Source organism: Callospermophilus lateralis, chromosome 8, assembly GCF_048772815.1.
Source record: "Callospermophilus lateralis isolate mCalLat2 chromosome 8, mCalLat2.hap1, whole genome shotgun sequence".
NCBI lineage: Eukaryota > Metazoa > Chordata > Mammalia > Rodentia > Sciuridae > Callospermophilus > Callospermophilus lateralis.
Genome location: NC_135312.1, coordinates 5948001 through 5969846, shown reverse-complemented (window position 1 = coordinate 5969846; position 21846 = coordinate 5948001). Strand labels below are relative to the sequence as shown.

At 41.2% G+C, this 21846-nt stretch overlaps 1 protein-coding gene across 4 annotated transcripts in view; it reads right to left on the bottom strand.

Annotated features, from left to right (window-relative positions):
- Positions 1-21846, bottom strand: part of Stx18 (syntaxin 18) — a 169741-nt gene that overhangs the window by 102371 nt on the left and 45524 nt on the right. For all 4 annotated transcript variants that reach the window (XM_076863896.1, XM_076863894.1, XM_076863895.1 and 1 more), the window contains exon 2: positions 2031-2098. In XM_076863896.1, the coding sequence (XP_076720011.1) occupies positions 2031-2098 (68 nt within the window). The remainder of the gene's footprint in view (positions 1-2030; positions 2099-21846) is intronic.

Below are 21846 nucleotides of genomic sequence, written 5' to 3'. Positions count from 1 at the left end.
TCCCGACCACTCTGGATATAAACCACCACCTTCCTCAGCAACCCTAGGTCCCATAACCTAACTCTACTGTGTCCGTTCCACAGGACCTAAGTGCTTGTCTTTGTTAATCCCTAGAATGCAAGCTGCAGAGAAGCAATATTTGCCTTTTTTATTCCATATGTGCCCTAAGAATCTAGAATAGTACCAGGCACTGAGCATGTATTCAACAAATATTTGGTGCATGAATTAGTTAATTTGCATAGATTGAGATGGGAAGACACTGAGAACATCAACACAACTGACACTGTGGGCCAGATAATTCCTTCTTTGTCCTCAGACATTGCCAAGTGCCCCCCACAAATCAGCTGTGGTTGAGAACCAATGGGCTCATCAGGGACTTTAAGTATTTGACACCAGGGATCGAACCCAGTGGGGCTTAATCACTGAGTCACATCCCAGCCAATTTTTTATTTTGAGACAGGTTCTCACTAAGTTGCTAAGGCTGGTTTTGAACTTGTGATCCTCCTGCTTCAGCCTCCTGAGGCACTGGGATTACAGGCATACACCACCACATCGGGCTCATCATGGACTTTAGTAGGACCATGAGGAGTTCATTCATTCATTCATTCACTGACATATATTTAGTTAGTACCAAGTATGGGTGAGGCACTATGGAAACAAGAATAAAAAGCTGACAAGGTCTCCAGTCTCATAAAACTTAAAAATTATTCACAAAGATAAATAGTAAACTATGTTATTATTATTGAATAATCACAAATCATGCTTTGTCATGAAAAAAATAAGGTACAGAAACAAACAAAAACTCCCAGGTCTATTTTATAAACGGTGGCCCAAGATGGCCTCCCAGAAGACACAGCATTAAAGCTGAGCACTAACTTTTGAAAAAAGACCACCATGGGAAGAGGAGGAACAACACCAGCTGCCTGTGCCAGCATCAGGAATGGGCAGGGAGACTTCCAGGAAGGCTGGCATGCTCGGCACCATGGCAGGAGCAGGGTGTGAAAGAGACGAGAACAGGCAAGGCCAGGTGTGGAGGCTGCTGCTGACAGAGAGCAGTGGGGCATTCATGCTGGGTCTCCTTAGGGGTGACTAATCCAGGGGATACTCCAAAAGGTGATGGCTGTAAGTAGAAAGGGGAACCTAGCCAGAGGAGGAATGTGATCATGAGTTACATTAGAGGCTGAATAAAAGTACTTATAAGCCCCCCAAAATGAAGGCCAAGTCAAAGTGAGCTTGTTGATGTCTCTAGCAAGTGTCAGAAGCCTGGGAGAAGGACAAGGAAAGAGGTCATGAGGACTGAGTCTGGGAAGGGCAAGAAAGGCCTGACACAGTGAAGTGAAGGCGCGAGATGGAAACATGCTCACAAGGGCACCACCCAAACAGCAAGGCCAGTGTCACAGGCTGGGACAGCAAAATACAGGCAAAGAGAGCCAAGCAAGAGCCTTGAAAACCTTGTCCCTCCTCAAGGTTCAGGTGATACAAATACACGTGCTCCCAGTTTTATGTACTGCTCTGGTAAGAAATCAGAGTATCATATGCTAGGATGTAATGGCACCCATGGAGATAGAGATCAGAAGTTGTGATATCACATTGCTGTGGGAACACAGGCACAGCAGCTGTGAGTTTTCTTCTGTTCTGCACATGTTCTTCCACTGCTATACTGATCTTCCTCATTACAGCTCTGAGTAATGAGGACAAAAAGCTTAAAAGGGCCGGACATGATGGCGCATGCTTGTAATCCTAGTGGCTCGGGAGGCTGAGGCAGGAAAATTGCGAGTTCAAAGCCAGCCTCAGCAAAAACAAGGCACTAAGCAACTCAGTGAGACCCTGTCTCTAAATAAAATACAAAAAAAGGCTGGGGATATGACTCAGTGGTTGAGTGCCCCTGAATTTAATCTCCAGTACTCCCCTGCACCTCCCCGCAACCAAAAAAAAAAAATTAAGCTCAAAAGGAACACAGGAACAGAAAAGAACACAGCCGTCCAAATCCAAGTCCCCCCCCCCCACCGCCCCCTGGCAAATGCACTTACCTGTAAGCATTAATGTAATCTTTCCTGTGTTCCAGAAGAAAATCTCTCAGTTTGCCAATATGAGAAATCTAAAATTAAAAAAGAAAAGATTAGATAGATTACACTAATGCCATGAAAATCAAATTAACAGAGAATGGAATGCAGCCTGCAGAGAATGGGAAGCTATGAACTGAGCAACTTGAGGTTTTAGTCACACAGTTACTGACTTGCTAACATTCCTGGGCCTGGTCTCCTCTCTTATGAAAAGTTCCTTCCTTCTACCTCTCATTGCTGTGATCTATGACACTAGGAACAGGTGATCTCTAAGGAATACAGAGACTAACTGAGATAACTTTGGTCTAGAAACCAGACAGCAGGAACTGTGTGTCTTCTATCTACAAGTAAGCATTTCTGCTCTCATGTGTTGCAGGAGATGGATTCTAAGGGTGAAGTTAGGTGTGTAAGTAGGGCCCATGATGCTACAGGATTAAAAAAAGATCTGGGGGAATGATTATCCCTGTGCAGCAAATCTCTGTTTTCCCTCTGATTTGCTTCTATGGATGAACAACAAGATACCAAGTACAGGTACAAAGCTTTGTGCTCGTGCTGGCCAACTCCTGCTGCAACAGAAACCCACTCTGGAGCCTCTACCATGTTCCATACTGTGTGTGGAGCTCAGAATTCAAAATTAAGTAGAGGCAGGGAGAAATTGGAATCAGAGCTGCCAGGGACAGAAGTGTTTCCAGGAGGAGAGGGTGATGAACTGGAGGTCTGCTCTGTCCTCTGGCCACTGATCCAGTCCCCACTCACATTCTCTGTACTCCTGCCAAACACTTGTGCTCTAGCCTTGAAAGGTCTACTGAATTTTCATTTCTTCCACACATAAAGTTTTCCTGTCAAGGCTAACTCAAGCCAATTTTCACTTTGCTTTCAACTTAAAAGGATTTCTTCACACCACCCACTTGGCACACTCAATTACATGCATCCACGTATTCTGTCTTCACTTTTACACACGTGCCTCTCTTGGGACATTATGAACTCTGCAAGGACGGGTTGCACAGTGTTCCCTGCAATTCTAGGCACAAGAACAAAAGGTGATCAATAAATATTCATGGAATGAGGATATGTCTAAATATCAAATAGTACTTGTCATAAAAGAAGCATTCTCAGTTCTGGAGATAGGCTGAACTTGCAGGGATTCAATTAAATTTCCTGCATGGTCTAGACTATTTATTATAAATGTGGTTCAGACAGATGCCCTAAGACACTTAAGAATATGGACCAAAGAAAACAAACATGGCTAAGATATTTTGTGCTTATTTCACAGATAAACAACACGTCGTCTCTTTTTCTTCCCAAGAGCCCTGCTGCGGGTCCTGATTATCCTGGTCTCACTGGACAGTGTGGGAAGGCCAGCCTCACAGAAGCTAATTGACTCATCCAAGCTCATACACTCAGTGGCAGAGCTTGAATTCAAGCACAGGACAGTCCGAGCTGCCTTCTACACAGTCCTGCTCCTATTTTCCACTTAAGCTACATCATGGAATCTGACTTTATAAGTTTGTCTGGAAAAAAATTTAAGAGATGTGCAAGTAATGTCTGACTACACTACATACAAGCTTCCATCAAATGACTCTTCTTCAATGGTTTCCATCCCCTTTCCTGCAACCCCTGCTACCAGGGGCCAAAAATTCTTTAGGGGCCTCTATTAGGGGCCAGGTTAACCACATAAATGATTGAGCAAGGGAAGCAGGTAGATAGGATACATGGGGTGAGGTCTGCTTTCCAAATACACAGCAACCAAAGAAGCAACTCTGCTGGCTGATTGGCTAAAGGGCCGCTGAGGCCTAACCTCAAGGCTTAACTAATGGCAGCAAGTCCAATCCCAGCCCTGGCACTTAAGGCCTGTGGAGAGCTGCCCCTGGGCTGTGTGGGACTGTGTTGTGCCATAGCCTAGTGACGGGATAGTCTGGCACTGGGAACTTCCCATGACATCCCCACAGGGACAGACCATCTGATTCAGGTGAATTTCCCCTACAAGCTCTGCCAAAGATCCCACACAGCACCTGAGATGGGTGTGACCTGCCAAAATGCCAATCAACCTGCTGACTACAAGACATCACCAAGCAAGACTCCGCCCTTGAAACATTATCCCTGCCTTTGATGTACCCACTTAAATAAACTACCAGAGCCATCTTTCCTTTGTCTAGTTCCAGCTCTTGTGTGGACTGGATGTATCAGGGGCTCTGCTTTTGTAAATACATTTCTGGCTTTTTATGTTTTGTTCTTCACTAATTATTTTAGACTTTTAAGTTTTCAGGCAGCTTACACCCTCCTCAGCAGGAAGAAGAACCCCCCCCTCTCCCCGCCCCATGAGACACTGGCTGTCATCCCTTTTAAAGGTCCTTCACAGTTGGGTCCCAAAGTCCCCAGTTGTATTGGCCCTGCCACGCTCCCTGCCAGACTCCAGAGTCCAAGATCTAGGGCTCCTGAGTCTAGCATGCTCAAGTGGTTCTCCTCCCTGGGATAACCCATGTGCCATTCTCTCCAGGGCAAACCCCTCCCCTTCAAAACTCCTGTTTCCTCTCTACACCCATGCCACTCCCAGCTACAGCCAGATCCCATCCATGATAAAGCACTGCCAAGCATCTGTCTCAGCACCTCTCTCTCCCTAGACATTGTCAGACTGAGTTCCTAGTACAAAGCAGAGCCTTGGAAATTTACTAAATGTTGAATAAACAGTGGATACTGAATAATCTCAGGAGGATTATACCTACTGTGAAAGGCAGAATAATGCTTTTTTGGCCTTCCCTTCTCCTGAAAGATGTTCAACTCCTAATTCCTGGAAACTGAATATATTACATGGCAAAGAGAATCAAGTAGCAGATGAATTAAGGCTGTTGGTCAGCTGATCTTAAAATAAGATGATTATCCTGGATTATCCAGGTAGCAAGGTAGTCACAAGGGCCCTTAAATGTGGAAGAAGGAGGCAGAAGAGAGTCAGAATAACGTGCATGCCTCTAGTTGTGGGAAGGGCAAGGGGATCGATCCTCCCCAGAGCCTTCAGAAGAGAACACAGACCTTTTAAAAACCAGATTTTAGTCCAGGGAGTCACCTTTTGGACATCTGAACTACAGAAGTATGAGATAATAACTCTGCATTGTTTTAAGACACAAGTTTATGATAATTTGTTACAGTGGAAATAAGAAACAAATACATCTACTTAGAGCCTTAATCACCATAACAATATTTTTACGAATCATAAAACTTTGCATATAATGTTTTAAAAGGTCCAAGGAATCTACTACATAGCTGAATCAGCCTCCTTTGCCCCTGCTACCCATTTTTAGTTAGTTTGGGTCTGCAAACTAGCAGACCAAATGGTGAAGGGATGAGCGCCAGGAACAAGAAGGCCCATGGCATCTGATAAAACAGTCACAAGCGGTTTCAGTTAAAGTGTAACAAAATGTGATCCCAGCTTCAGGTGTTCTGTAATGGCAGATTTTGATAAAATGAGTTTATTAAAATAGAGTGAAGGCTGTTTAGGATTACATGGAATTCTTGGTAAATTAAGAGGTATTAAGTAATCACTGACTTAATAATTCATCAGTACAGTAACTCAAACTTAAAAGTACGCTGTATAAAATAATATTTTAATGCCAAGAATGAAAAGAAACATAGGAGCATTAAGATTTCTTTAGACGTTTGAGAGCTCTGAATTTCTATTAAATTCCTAAAGTCATATACCAAAAAAATCGTAACAAATCAATGACAAAGAAAAAAGCACCGTACAACAGGGTCATCTTTACAAAATAGAATATGACAGTTTAATCGCACACTACCATCATCTTTACAGAGATTTTTGGCCAAGTTCTGATCTGTTTACTATTAGGCTTTGACCTACTTTTTAGAATTAACTGCTGAAGATACCACATTATATTTCACACAATTCTGATAAGCCCCTTACAATTTTCAAATTTTTAGAGCAGCTGAACACTTGTATGTTTTGATTTTTAATGATTCTACATACAGTGCTAGTTTCGAGCCACATGATAAAGTAGGAATATTCGTACACTTAAGAGAATGCCTCTTTTAAAAGGAGAAAAAAACATTCCAGTGTGAAGTTTGGGAAGGGGAATCAGAAAAAGAAAGTACATTTTCCCTTTAAAATTAGTGTTCTTACAATTGAGATGCCAGAGACGGAGAAAAAGGAAAGCACCATTGGTGAACCCTCGGTGGGACCAGGCGGCTGACAAGATGCCAGGGCTAAGTATAGGGAGTGCTCATAGCAAAGGGACACCCATGTCACTGCTGTATACCTCCCTCTGCTTGGAGAGCTGACCCCACTGCTTCAGGAGAAACTGTGCTCATTCTTCCAGGTTCACTTAATTGCCACCTCCTCCTAAAAGCTTCCTGAACACCTCCCTTTTTGACACCTATTTGCACTGTCCAAATTACATGACAAGTATTTATCTGTGACCCCTAGTAAACTTTAGTTCAGCTCCTGAGGTCAGAATCTCTGTCTATACATTTTTTTTTTTTTTTATCCCCTACAGTTCTTAAGTGTTTAAAAACAAGGAAAAGAGAGAAAAGGGGAGGGGTGGGGAGGAAAGAAACCCAACAAAAAAGGCCTCATGATCTGATGGATCCTGATACACTGATGGGATCAAAAAGATCTAAAAGGTATTGCACATTCTACACCCAGGTATCTGAGTGAACAAGCAATTGAGGAGGGACAAGACACCTATTTGTGCAAATAAGTAGTTCTCTCCAAATTGCAAGGGGTATTCATAAGGTACTGTCAGACCATGTACAATCTACTGAGACTGCGGTCTGATGTGCTTCACAAAATGATCATGTGCCCCACGAAGTGGACCATTTTCCACCTGACTGACAGTCTGTTGTGGAAAAGAGTTTTTATCACAGATGTGGTTTGATGGCACTGCCCCTTGATATTAACTATGTCACCAACAGAGGATGGGTATGGACAAAGACTAGAGAATCCTGTATTTCTAACACAAACTGTAGTTTAAGATAAAAATTCAAACTGTAGCTAAAAGAGAAAAGGAAAGAGGAAAGGGAATGAATATTTATTTTATATCTCCTGCGCCAGTCACTGCTGAGTGGTTGTTTCATTTCATTCTGACCATGACCTGTGGAAACAAATGATTTTCTTAGTGGGAAGGAACCCAAACTCTGAGAGGTGAGAGGAATGATAGAGCTGGAACTGGCCCCTACCAGTGCTGAGCTGGCGTGGGCTCTCTCAGTGCCAGCATTAATGACATGCTGGTGTTTTCTAGTTTCCTTTGGTGTTAAATTCATTTTAATGCCTGCTGGGTATTGTCATCATTTCACTGGTCAAATAATTTCCCACTTAATATTTAATGATATTAAGAAATTATGATGAATTTTCATTTAGGTATAAAAAAGGCATTATATATTATGACTATGTTTTTATTTATCTTTTTTAGCTTTAAATTCCTTCTCTTTTTGAGATAAGTACTGAACAATTTATAAATGAAATCATATAATAACTGAGATTTGCTTCAACATAAGATGGGAATGCAACGGATGGAACGGGATCAGCGGTTTCAGTAGTGAGGTCACTGCAGATGGGCACATGTGTACCTAGAGGTTCCTTCTACTATTCTGTCTACTCTAATAAACACTTGAAATTTTCCATAACAAAACACAAATAGTTTTCAAAATCATCCATGTAGAACCTTCTTACTTTTAACACTTTTAGTCATTTTGAGGCATATATTTTCTGCTACCAAACTAGTAATAATCCATACTTACACCAACAACTAAATTCCAACAACCTCTAGTTATTTATTTCTACATACTTGCAATCTTCACTTACATTCTATGAAATAGGATCAATGTCACTTTAAAAAATCAATGACAACAAAACCTTTGGTGAGTTTACTCTGAGGCTGACAGCTTCTAGAGCTCTGTATGCATTAGTTCATCTACTTCTTCCTGCAACCCCAGGGAGGTGGTAATGTTATCGTATCTATTCCACACATGAGAAAACTGAGTCAAAGAGAAGTCCCTTGCTTGAGCACCCTGGGTTGAAGTCTGGATTGAAGCCAGGCAGTCTAAGTACCAGGCTTGAGTTCTCTAGTGCTATATTCACAAGGAACATGACTAGGACCTGGGAAAAGCAGTCAACATGAGCAATTTCAGGCTGCTTTCTTCCTCTAGCAACTACAGCCAGCCATACCTTACACACTTGATTTACCCACAGAGATCAGTGCTCACCAAGAACCAGCCACAAGTATGCTAGGCAGTGCATAAATTGCTCCACACATACACAGTCACTCCCACTCCCATCCCTCGTAATAATCTCATGGCTGAGACATTACCTACCATAATGCTTAAAAACTGAGGCCCACGCACGGTTACAAGGTCATTAAGTGGGCAGAACTGGGACTATAAGTCTAGGTGACTTAAGGGCAATGTTACTTATTCTATACTATGCCATCAAAAGATTAATAAATTACTAATATTTTACCTATCTAAATTTGAGAGTTTTTTCATAGAAATATAAACTGGGTTTCATGTGGGAGTATTTCTGTATGCTGATTAAAAAAAAAAATTCTTTGCTTGCTTAGCGTGAGCAAGACACTGGGTTCAATCCATAACAAAGGAAAAAAATTTAAACTACAATGGATACAGAAGGATCTGCAATAAAGGTATGACTTCCTAACCAAAGCCATCTTCTCCCAAACTGGCTACTTACTGTTCCCTGTGTTTGCAACACAAGACTCAGAATTGGCAAGGTCACATGGATGCTAAGCAGGTCCACAAAAAAACAGGATGGCCAGAAAAACTGGTAGGACAACGTGAGCAGTTCATTTTGAATATCAATCATCAAGACACTTCAAAAAATGATTTCAACATGTAAGGAAAGAAATATACAGAATTGGCTTTCCTGCTACAGCTCCTCTATACCTGTCCTTTAAACTGGGATTGAGTATAGGGCAGAAAAGAAATCCTGGGTAAAAGACTGTGTGGGGCTTGGGACACTGCGGGCCAGGAAGAGAAATAAATAAGAAATATAGAGGGTTGGCCAGGATTCAGGGTGGGATCCCTGCTGGGCCACCCCCAGTGGGAGGAGTCCTGACGCCCTTTGTGGAGGGACCTGGGCTAGTCTGGTTCTTGGCCCAACTCCCAACCTTTCCTTGCTCTTTCTCTTCCAGAGAAAGAAGCCAGAGGACATTTGGAGAAAAAAATGAGCTGCTGCACTGGCCTCCACCCCCGCCCCGTTCTCAGACCCACAGCAGAGAGGATGTACTCTGGCCTGCAGTCCACCCAGAGTTGGCCAAAAATCTAAAGCCAGGTTCTCTACTTGGCTTTTTTCTCTTATTTCTGTATTTTTCTTTCAGGTAATTCCAACACTAGGCTGAGAGGAAAGGACTATATTTTATAAGCGCCCTAAGTTTTGACAACTACAATTTTGAGCAAATTGCTTAGTCTCCCTGGGTTTCACTACTAAAGGAAGGGGGTAAAAATTGTTTTTTTAAAAAAGTAGTAGTAGCAGCACAAGTTAATGTTAATTCCCTGCACACCTCCTCTGCAGCATGCATCAATTTAAATGTTAGGCATCTATTCCCTCATGTACTTCTTCAAATGACAACAGAAAGTAGGTCCCATGCTCACTCCATTTTGGATGAGAATACACTGAGGTAACTAAGGCATTATGTACAAATTGTTCAAAATAAATGGAAGACTGCCTGACTCCCACAGTGTCTGAGTGCCTCCAACCTCCACAGGTCTACCCGTGGAGGTGACTTTGCCATTTAGCCTTAGCATGATCACATCTCTAAGGGCTGGTTTTAACAGAAGTGTAGGCAGGATGTACCGAGATCAAACTGATTCAGGTGAAAGGCAGCATACTCAGCCACAGGGCAGCACAGAATTGACGCCACTCTAAGCAAGTTAAACTCTACTCTACGACGACAGGTTTTTCACCCCCTTCTTTCTCTGAAGATAAATCAAATTCACTTTTCACTGGCTACATTTAAAAAAGGCTAATTCCCCAAAGCATCAGACACTGAAATTCTCCACAAATTGATTATAAAATACAAGCAAATTGTCTATAAAGCAGCAGCAATGTGGGCCCTTTATTGGAGGCATTTGGCAGGGAGAAAAAAAAAAAAAAGACTCTCATGTTCCTGTCCTCACACACAGAGAGGTTCTAGTAGGAGGGTCCAAACAGAAACAAACACCCCAAAGTGTACATATGAGATATCTGGTCACATAGGTGCATTTGCTGTTGACAAGGACTCAGCACCAGGGACTTATGACACAGGCAGTTTCCCACAAATACGTTGTTTGGTGAGGATAAACCCAGGCAGAAAGGAGGCTGGCCAAAGCTCTTGCCCAAAGCATGGGCCACGTGATCTACTGTGTACACTACATGCCGTGCCTAATTAAAACGGAACACACAGGAATCCACAGGACTGCTTGTTGAAACACTAATGGCTCTCTGGGTAAGACATGGACACTGCTTTCTTAATATTTTTTGCACTTTGAGATTTTCCTAAACAGAAATATTTTAAAATCTTCCCACATACTTCTCAGTGCCCCCAGGATCTAATTCCTGCTGTATTCTCCAGGCGCAAAGCCCTTGCCACTGCCTGACCCTAGGCTTCTGATTTGCTCCTGCTCATAATACTCTGCTCAGGGATCACACTCGGAAAGCCTTCACCATTTCTAGGCCAGTTTAGGACCCTCCTGCAAGTGTATTGATTCCAGAGGTGTCACAATCTTATCTGAATTGTTTTCATGTCTGATACTGCTGTTCAAGCACGCGCCCAAAGTGACTCCTAAATTTTTGTTTTTTGAGACAGGGTCTCACTAAGTTGCCCAGGGTGGCCTCAAACTGGAGATCTTCCGGCCTCATCCTCCCTGGTAGCTGAGATTGCATGTGCTGCCACACCTGGCTCCTCAATAATTATTTAATGCTCCAGGTGGATTTGATTTTTCTAGCTCCTTCAAGAACTACTAAGATGGGAGACAGACTACAAGCCCGGCAAATCAGCTGCATTCCTCCCACGCTCCACTAGGTGGCAACGCAAGAATTCAAGCAGCAGGGATCAATAATATAAGCTTGCTCAGAAATGTCACCATTCCCCCCTCCCCAAGGTTTTAACATTTCTCTGGCTCTTTCTTTTTGGTCTAGAATCAAGGATTAATCAAGGTTAACTGTTGTGCACATGCTGAGGCAGAAATGACCTAGTTTTACACATCCGTGTGCACTCGGGATGGGTCCAGGAAGATTTAAAACCTTGCACTCTAGGCAGAGTCCACACAAAGGGAGCTCCAGAGCAAGGATGCCATCTGCCATCCCAGGCGGCAGGCCCAGCTCTGTTTATGTGTGTCACCCACACAACAGCTTGGCTAGCTGCTCCTTCAGGGGGACTTTGTAAATTATAAGCAAGATAAACTGTAAAACAAAAGCCTGTGCAAAACGGTGGGATTCTTCACAAAGAATGGCTGCATTTTAACTGTAGGGCGAGTTCAAAGCAGTTGACAAGTGTCCTTTGCTGATCACAGCAGTGGTCTGACTTGCACCCCCTCCCCTTCCAGAGGCGATAGGAATTCTGTTCTGCTGGCACTCACAACACTTCCAACAAAGACCTGATTGATCATGAAACACTAAGTATGATTTGCATAATTTGCCTCTGCAAGAAGCGAGCATTGTTCAAGATTAAAGAGACTCCAGTAGGTCCCTCTGGCATATTGTAAAAAGTTCCCTGTAACACAAAATCATTATTTTTTCATTCAATCAGTGGACACAGCTTGCTGCTCAGTTTAGTATGCAACCAAAGGCGCAGCCAGAACAACCGCTGCTGTACAAACGTTTGCCAACTACTGATAAGCTGAATGATTTTTCACAAGGATTGTGTTCCCAAGTTTAATTTGGAGTCCACTAAACTACATTCCAAATCCACTCCCTTCAGCCTTAATTGAAAAATGCATCAATACCAATTACTAAAAGTCTGAATTAGAAGTTCAGACTAGCATACCTCTAGACCCTGCTGAAGTCACACTGCAGGGATGAGTCCTGTCCCTATGCAAGAGGACTCCCTGGGACCAGTCACCCACAGAGAGCCTGGCACAGTCACAGACATTCCACTGTGCTCTGAGCAGCCAGTTTGTTAGGAACTAATATATGAACCATTCCTTTCTTGTTCTTCTTTTCTTTCGACAATTGTTTAGCAAGCAAATTCTAAGGGCTGGGTCCTCAGTGATTGTGTAGCCAGGAGGGGTGGAAGTGGCAGCGGCCTGCTTTCCATGATCACAAGCCTCTGCAGCTCTTCCACCCCTCCTGAAGCACCAGCCCCCTTTTCTTCCAGAACACCACCCTCTGCAGCTTCTCTCTTTAGCCTCTGCCTTCCTTCACAGGTTTCTCTCCTACGCTAACCTCTGACCTTTCCTTGGCAGAGTCTTTCCTTGACACTTGGCTTTTTTTCCTTACTTAGCCCTTGGCTCTTTCCATGATGCTTCCTTGCTGCTCCCCTCATTCCAACCCACAGTTTTGTTTGCCAGGTCCCTAAATAGCCACCCAGCCCCCAGCTCTCTCCCATGCTCCAGCTCAGCGTGCTGGACATACCACTGTGGATCTCTCTGGTGTTCTGAAAGCAGCATGTCCCAGTGGGATACTAACACAACTGCTCACACTCCACTCTCTGGTGTCCTCCGTCCCTCCTGTACCCATTGCCCCCAAAACAAACCCTTGATCCTCTCTTTACAAATTCCCCAAGTCAGAAAATCAAATGTTTCGACGCTTCCTTCTTTTTTCACCCACAAGTGAAGCTGGTCCACCAGTGCTACCCACTCTTCCTGTTAAACATCTGCTCCAGGCCTCACAAGGGCTCCTCCTCCTGTACTTGTGGCGTGAGCCTGCCTGTGCACCACAGCACAGCAAGCCGCCTCCTGTCTGCCCCTGCACTCTGGTACCCGCTTCTCTGCCTGAGTGTCTTCTTTCTGACTTCCAACTTCTACTCCAAGGTGCAGGGCCCAGGGAGGTTCTAAAATGCAGGCTTCTGGTTAATTCCTACCCTGCCTGCATGCAGTTCTTCCAGGGCATGCTCTAAATGTCTGCTAAATGTTAGCTGAATACATAAAGTACCTTATCCCATCAGTCTGGAAATCTTATTAGAAATACCACAAGGCTACCATGATCCAAGGAGAACTGTAATAAATAGCTAAATAACCTGTTCCGCAATTTTGTGGAAAATCTGTACTAATCTTATTGGACTGCAAGTCCAAGACTATAGCATGTTTTTTAAAGAGACACAAAGAAAAACTATGTGCATGAAAGAAAGTCAATTTTTTTAATTCCACCCCTTTGTTCTAACTTCACAGAGTGCTGAGTAGCAGGCCATAGGGCTGGTTAAACCCAGGGGACAAGGCTGAGTAACGTGAGGTAGATGGATGTGGTGGTCTAATTCTGATATTAGCAACTTTCTAAAACCTTGAGAAGTACTGCTGTCTTTCTAATGCTAAGCTCCTATCCTCTTTAAAGAAATTTAAAAATTAGAAAAATCAGAGGCCGGGGACAGTGGCACACTCCTGTAATCCCAGCATCTTTGGAAGCTGAGGTAGGAGGATCGCAAGTTCAAAGCCAGTCTCAGCAACTTAGTGAGACCCTGTCTCTAAATAAAATATAAAAGAGGGCTGGGGATGTGGCTCACTGGTTAAGTACTCCCTGGGTTAAATCCCTGATATCAATAAATAAATAAATAAAATAAAAATTTTTTAAAAAAGAAAAATTAAATCCTGGATTCTTAGTGTGAATGATGAGATGAAAGAACTCAAGATTCAGTCTTAAGAGCGGAGCAGTCCAAGACAGTGCTTGCATTTCTCATGAAGCTCAGTACAGCTTCCTTTTTAAAGCCGGTGTAGGGTTTTTCAACCTGAAGAAAAATCAACTGCTTACCACACATTCAACCCCTCTCCTCTCTTCTTTCAGCCCCAACTTTCTCTAAATATTATAATCTAATTATGTATTTGCAGTCCCCAAACTGCATTTATTTAGCATTGCTCAATGCATTCCCTGTATTTCCAGAGTTCTGTCTACTCCTAGTGTTTATCTGTCCTTTCTATTTGCCTAACAAAGGCTGGAAGGTGCATAGACTATAAAGCAAGTGACTGGCTGTCCCCCTGCCTTGGTTCTCCAGACCCCTTCCAGTGGAAAATCAACTAGTTAGATACCCTAGCAGTCCATTTTTAAAATGTTTCCTCCACAAAAATATCATGAGAGAGTCTTTGATAACTACTGCCTACTAGAATCAAACACCCTCCACCCCTACTGGCCTAAAAGCACACAATCAGGAGGGAGTATGGGGCTTTGCAGATCCATGCTGGTCAACAATCACTCCCATCTCTTCTGTGTGTTTGGATGCCTTCCTTTCATTTGTCCATTTGATAACTATGCCAGGCCCAGTATGGGCCAGGTGCACTAAGAGGGTACTGGGGAACAGGGAAGGGGATGAGTGAGAGCAGGGTAGGTAGCTCAGGGCAGGTCTGCCGTGGCTTCACACTGTTGTACAGGTCTAGTTCAGGTCCTGTCTGGTTTTGAGACTGTGTGTGGAGGGTGCACACACAAGGGATGAACTGCCCAGCCCAACTGACCCAGATGGCTCCCAGCTGTACCCTCTACTCGTGATGTGGCTTTGTGCCAGTTTCCTTAGCCTCTTCCAGTCTCCTCTCAGGTGTAAGCTTGGGTCAATAAGGCTGCGGAAAGTGACTTCAAGTTGTTAATGAGAATAACGTCTGTAAGGACTCTGACCCTGTGTCTGGTACAAGGTAGGTGCTCAGTCACTCTAAGTTTTCTTCTTCACCCACGAGGCAAGCTGTACCTTGTGGTAAGCTAAGCTGTCAGATGATGACGACTGACAAAATTATAAGAAATTTAGTTACAGATGGAACTTGCCATTTTTTAAGAGGCAGCCTTTACTGTGCAAAAGAGAATGAGAGCTCCCACTGGTATAAGCAGAAAAGTGGGTTACATAAACAAGGGAACAGAATAGTAAAATCAAATGACCTGCTTGGTTAACATTAGAATACTTTAGGTCATTTTTCCAAAAGGGTTAGGGGACTTCCTTATTATACTCAGACTGAAATCTCCTATATAAAAGAAAAACTCATCCGCCTTAAAGTTTCAGTTTGCTTATGTGGCATTAACATGAGTGACTCCATGTTGATTTGACCTGGTCTGTTGGAGCCTAGTGCAGGAGCTTGGGCGAAACCCATGGCCTCCCATGACTTTGGTTAACAGAGTGTTACGGTGGACAGCACACACAATTCAAATGAAACCTGAAGTTCAAAGCAGTTCGATGGTCCCCTTGAAGGAAGAGACAGCTTTTTGTTCAGATGTTTATCAGAGAAAATGGCTGGTTTGAGTTTAGGAGTTAGGATAAGAAAGAAAACGCATATTCTTAGATGCTCAAGTCATTAGCAGTGAGGCAAGAAGAGGCCCTGGAATAAAACTTGTAAAGGGAATAGGGTTCTCTAGCCCTGCTGCACTGTCACACCACAGCGTGCATGTGCTTGGTGGGCAGTGAGTTCACTGCCAACAGGTACTTCTCTTCTGCCAAGCACAAGTTAATCAGTTAACTGGTTCCTAGGGACCTCCTTTGCATCTTTCCTCCTGTCTTTCTTTTTCCCAGTATGGGTCTCTGCTCCACGGAATAGTCTTCTCATTACTACATGCTTATTCTGGGATGGCTGCTCCTACTTGAACTCCACAGGAGGCCTTTTTCTCTCTTGAAATTAGAGTGGTAGATAGGCAGGAAGCAAGAATGCCACCTCTAGGCCCAGGGTGACTCCGAGCTGTTCTCTGGCTGTGCTGAGCTTTCTCATTCTCATGCTGTGAAGGTCATATGGGGAAGATCCCTGAGATGCTTTTCAGCTCAGGAATTCCAAGATAATGTTTGATGTTTCAACTTGAAAGCTCCTACAGGGAAACTCTGTTGGCTTCTTTTTACTCCTGTTTATGCTTCCCAAGTTTTCAGCATGATTCTAAGGCCCCTTAAGATTCTCAATTGTCAAGGCTCTCTGACTCACAGCAATTCAGTGCAGCCCTGAAGGCAGCCGGCAGAATCTGTCTGGGAAACAACACTGACCAGCCACTCTCAGGGATGGGTGGGGGCAAGTACATGTGATGACCACTCATATGAAAGTCTGATCAGAAGAAATAAGTATTTTCCAGGGTTTGGGTTGTGGCTCAGCAGTAGAGCGCTTACCTAGCACGTGTGAGGCATGGGTTCGATCCTCAGCACCACAAAAAAAATAAAATAAATAAAATAAAGGTGCTGTGTCCAATTACACCTCAAAAATAAATATTAAAAAAAGGAAATAAGTATTTACAGTTGTTCACATGTTGATAAGAAGTAGGATAAACAGACAACAAGATATTCACCTATACAATTCATAAAAGGGAACCGATTTGGAAATACCATAAATGCCTGCTGGGTGAATGTGCAACTGAATTGACGGCAGCGCTCACTAAGTGCCAGGGGGAGCTTTTTAACCAACACTCCACTGAACAGCCCTGTTATGACCTTATTGTTCCCATTTGACAGACATGAGAAGCAAAGCAGCTGGCCCAATGCCTCACTAGTAAGTAGCAGTGCCATGCAAGCATCAGAGTCTACTCTCAGAGCCTGCGCGCTTTACTTTTCCTTGCTCTTCAGAACCTTGACAACAAGGGTGAGAGGAAGAAACCATTTCACTTATATTTGAGCTTGTCCATTTAAAATCTCAATTCTATTCTTAAAACTTACTTATATATCTTTAAAAATATATATCTTTAAAAAATATTCAAACCCAAGTCTCACTCTCTAGAAGGGGTTATATTTATAATTTCTCAAATGGCGTTATAGAAAGTCCTGAACATCCAAAGTAGAGTTCTTGACCTTTTCATGGGGCGCAGATGCCTCTAAGACTGATAGAGTTATGAATCTGATCTTTCCCCTTAAAAAAAGAAAAAAGAAAAAAAGGACATCCACACACACAAGACACCTTCTACGCATCGTTTTGAGCTTCAGAGGCACTTGGCTCACTCGGGCTCAGGTTAAGAAACTCTGATTACAAATGTGCCAGCACATATGCAAGCTTTCTGTAACACACCACTCACAAAGACGGACTCTGCAGTGCAGCACTGAGGGCAGCTGGCCGAGTCTGTCTGTGAAACAACACTGACCAGCCACTCTCAGGGACGGGTGGGGGCAAGACAGTACACATGATGGCCACTCATACATCTACCTTACAGCACACAGGGAAGGGAGAGATGGAGTCATGGGTCATGATAAATACCTAGTGTTTAACGTGTCAGGCACTGTATTAAGCCTGTGCACTGATTATTTTATTAAATTCTCACAACAAATCAGAAAATAGATGAGGAAACTGATCTAAGGTCATACAGCTAATAAGTTGGAAAGTCAGGGTCCCAGTCTAGAATAGATTTCAGAACAGACTCCAGAGCTTGCTCTTAGATTCTTCACTGTGTGCCTCCAAACTTGGCTCTCTGAAGCTCAAACTTGAGTTGAAGGACTAAAACAGAGAGGAGTTACTACAAAGCCTTCTATTACCTACCACACTCCAAACTCTTAAAAACGAATCCATCAACTTTAAAAAAGCATTTGCTAACGGTCTTCTAAATTCTTCCAATCCATGGCTGAAAATACTAAGTAATCTATTATAGTGCATTCCACATTCCAGGAATACGTTCACTCCCTTTTGTGATGAAGAATTAAAAGATTCTTTAAAAATTCTAAGTCCAAAAAGAATTATGTAATGCTCATTTTGGATTCCCCAAAACTGGCACCGTTTCTGGCTCAACAAATGTCTAGGAACATACAACAAAGGAATGAGTGATATATTTTATCAGGGATTTGTCACTCTAAAATGAATATTAAAGAACTGTCATATTTAAACACTGGTGGTTATGAAGTGTTAAAGATTTTAAAAGATTAAAAAAAATACATGAAATTTTTTCACATAGGTTTTTGCAAAGGCACATATGCTCTTAGTAAGCAGTCAGCAATTTATGACCTACCGTTCACAGTCAGCACTAACTCCTCCTCCTCTGAGGCGAGTGCTTAGCAGGGCAGTATGAGGTTTGTGGGTAGTCTATCGCTGAAGTTAAACACCAGCACTCAAAAACATGAAGCCCTCAAAGACCGAACACTGCCCCAACAGACAATATTTTTTTCTTTGAATTATAATATCAGTTATAAGGAGGAAATGTTTGTGAAGACAGCAAGGCCTAGTAGCAGTGGGAAAGCCACAAATAAAGACAAGACATCAAAACTGCTCTCGTGGAATCCTGACCCCAGGTTAAAATTATGTGCTACGAGCAACACAGAAATGTGTTTCTTTGCAAGCTAAGTAGCAAGAGTTACACCAGTGCAGACCAATTTTCTAATCTTTTACCCACTGCGACAAGTACAAGTCCCATTCACTAGGTGGTGCTCTCCACCACATCGTTCCTCCAAGAGTAGTACAGTATGTCAAAATGACAACAGCCTGGTTTTAAGATGATTTGTCTCTTGAGGATATACATTTGGTTTAAGTTTCTACTGCAAAGTTAAAGTTCTTAAGATAGGTCAGGCAGATCAATTGCTCCTGTAATCTGAAACTCAAAAGAGCAAGTAATATCTAAACAAGGGGAGGGGTGGCTGAGCTTACAAGGGTCTCTAAAAGCCAGGAGACAGTCTGCCTGGCTACCTCTAATCTCACCATCAAAACTGTTACCTTGTTCAGTTTCTGCTTCGCATCAGCAAGAGAACAGCAAAAGCAACTAGGAGTGGTACAAAGGGAGGACAGACCTTCCACTTGTACACTGCTTGATAGATGCCAATAATTTACCCTCAATAGAGCATACAGCTTTGATAACATTCAAAACCAGAAGCAGAAGAATTCTGTTCCATTCAAACTTATTTCTTTTCTCTTTTAGTAAGAACAAAAGCAAAAGAATGAATGTTCATTTTATCATGAAGTTCTAAGAAAAGCATTTGGTAACAAAATATACAGCCTTGCCTCCAAAGTCATCTGTCAACTAAGTGAATGGCAATAAAGTGCAGAGTATGCTCGCCTCAACCAACGACAACTGTTCTGATTCCCGCAAAATCCACCATTCCCAGTCTGCAAAAAAAAAGGGGGGTTATATGTTATAGAATACATATACATACACACACACACACACACACACACACACACGAATGATTGACAAGATTCCTTTCTCTCATTATGGTCTCCTATGGAATAAATAAGGCATGTAACTTTAAGTACTTCAGTACCCTCCCACACACATGCAGAAAATGTTATTTCAAGGAATAAGTTACAAAACATTCTAACATCCTCTTTGCTTAAAAAAAAGAACATATAAAACTCAGTGGTTTCTAGAATTTAAAGAAGTTGGAGCAAATTACTAATAACTATACTTCAAAAAATAAGAGCTTGTCTGATAAAAAAATTGTTGCTTATATGTTCAAAATAGCATATATTAATTAGTAACTAATAAAATACTTGCTAGAAAAAAATATTGATAGAAACCACTAGAAAAACAATTGTTAGGTCCTGAGTAGTATATTATAGACCTTAAATTTGAGAATGAAATTATACACTTTCACTATACTTTTAAGAATTATTATTTCACTGGACACAAAACATTTTAAGGCCCATATTTGAAATTTATATTTAGAACTCGGTTTGAAAGCTTTGAAAATAAACTAAGTGTATGTAATTTAAATTCCTTTCAACAACTTTTCAGATCATTTATTAGGTAAAGTGTCTGACACATCACATATACAAAAATTAGCATTCATTATCATAGTAATGAATTTCATTTAAAATCACATATCAGTTTATATGCAATAAAAATTATCATCAACATTTAACACTAATTGCCCCCCACCACAAACAACAAATACCCAAACACTTTTAAGGGACACACAGTTGTACACCAAAGAAAAGAAAGTCAAAATTTACAACTTTAGGAAATTCTTCAGAAGCTTTTCAACAGTCAGTATCTGATCAAATGTTAACATTACTATTTCAAAATGCCTATGTGTAAACTTGGCAAAGCAATATCTTCCTATACTTATAAGCAATTTATAAAACAGAAAACAGACAAATTTCCTCAAGAATTGGAGCATAAGCATCTGAATGCCAATTTGCCAATATGAAGCCAATCTCAACAACTTTCACATTAAAAACAAAACAGATTAAGGTTTTTAATTTTTATTTTCATCTAGATTCTATATGTTTGTAAATTTTACTAATTAAACAAAACTAATTTTTTCCTCCATGCCAAAAACAGAATTCCCATATATGCTTGTGGTTTAAAAAAAGAAAAGTTTAAATTTTACTGAAAACTAAATATCTTTTTTTTTAAATGGAATCTATAAATATATGTGATTTCTGTGCTCAAAATTTGAAAAGACCATTGTTGGACACTCCTATAACAATCACTAAAGCTCTTTGAAATGAAAAACAACAACAATAAATCATCTGTGTTGAAAATTTCATATTTAGCCTTTATTTTAAATTACAGTCAAAGCCTTTGTTCCAAATCCACATAAATCACTGTTACTCTGAGAATAAGTTTTATAGAAAACATTATTAAACATTACATCTGACTTTAATATAGTTTCCCAATTTGCTTTTGCATGTTTATTATCAAACTCTAATCACGACTTTCCCAAACTTATTTATACTTTCACACAAACTTCCCAAGTTTTCCCAACTTAAATAAAAACCCACAAAAATCTGTGGGAAATGTTTCGCTTGGAAGATAAAAGCAAATTGGTCCAAATGTACATTTGCAATAATCACTGTTTACTTTTGTTGGTCAAACATTCAGCTTGCAGTACTTTCAATATCTACATTCAACTTAATTTTCTTATTTCATAAAGAAAAAAAAAAGGAGGGAAAGTAGCCTTCCTTTCCCCCACTTTGCTCTCAAAATATAAACTCATTTAATGCAAAGCGTTCCTGGGTCAGGCAGGCATGTTTTAACAACAAGCACATCTAGTCTCAATGCCATTCATATCACATATAAATGCCATTTCTTTCAAAACTTTAGTCTGAATACTTTATAAGTCTAATTTGGCTTCTCCTAGTGAGTACGTTTTACTACATAAGGCCCAATTTTTAAAAAATTAATAAATAAAAAAGCAAAAGAAATATTAATGTGGGAACAAGGATAAGCATTAATTTCATTTACTGAAAAAGATGAGGGCTTTTCCTTGAAGTGTCTGACTCTACCATAGATTTTGTAGTATATTTATTAAAATATGACAAAGCTTTAACCTGGGAACAGTTTACTAATTCACATTATCTACTCAAAGAGGAAGTCCGCTTTGGGTAAGTAAAATCCAGAAACTATGCTACTTAAAAAACTAGGCTGTGTACTTTTTAAAATAATATTTAGAAACAGTCTAAAGAGTATCTGTGATAATCCACAAATTAATTCCTCTCCAGAGCCAGAAACTTGTCTCTCACAGGGGATTTAAGGCAACCATACGGTAAAATAAGCTAAAGGTAATGAAATTAAAAAGAAATGTTTCCTGATAGAATGAACACATTTTAAAATCTATAATACTGACAACAAAAAAAGATATTTTTTTTACTATTAAAAAAAAATGTCTCCTGAAAAAGAGATCCTGGTTTGAAGTCTATCACACCACAGTTTGCCAGTCATGAATCCCAGTTCATTTTCAAAATGAGGTCTATTTCCTGCAATTTCAGATATTTTAGAGTACAATTATTTTACATTTTTATGATGCCTTTGGGGTATCATTACAAATATTTTTAT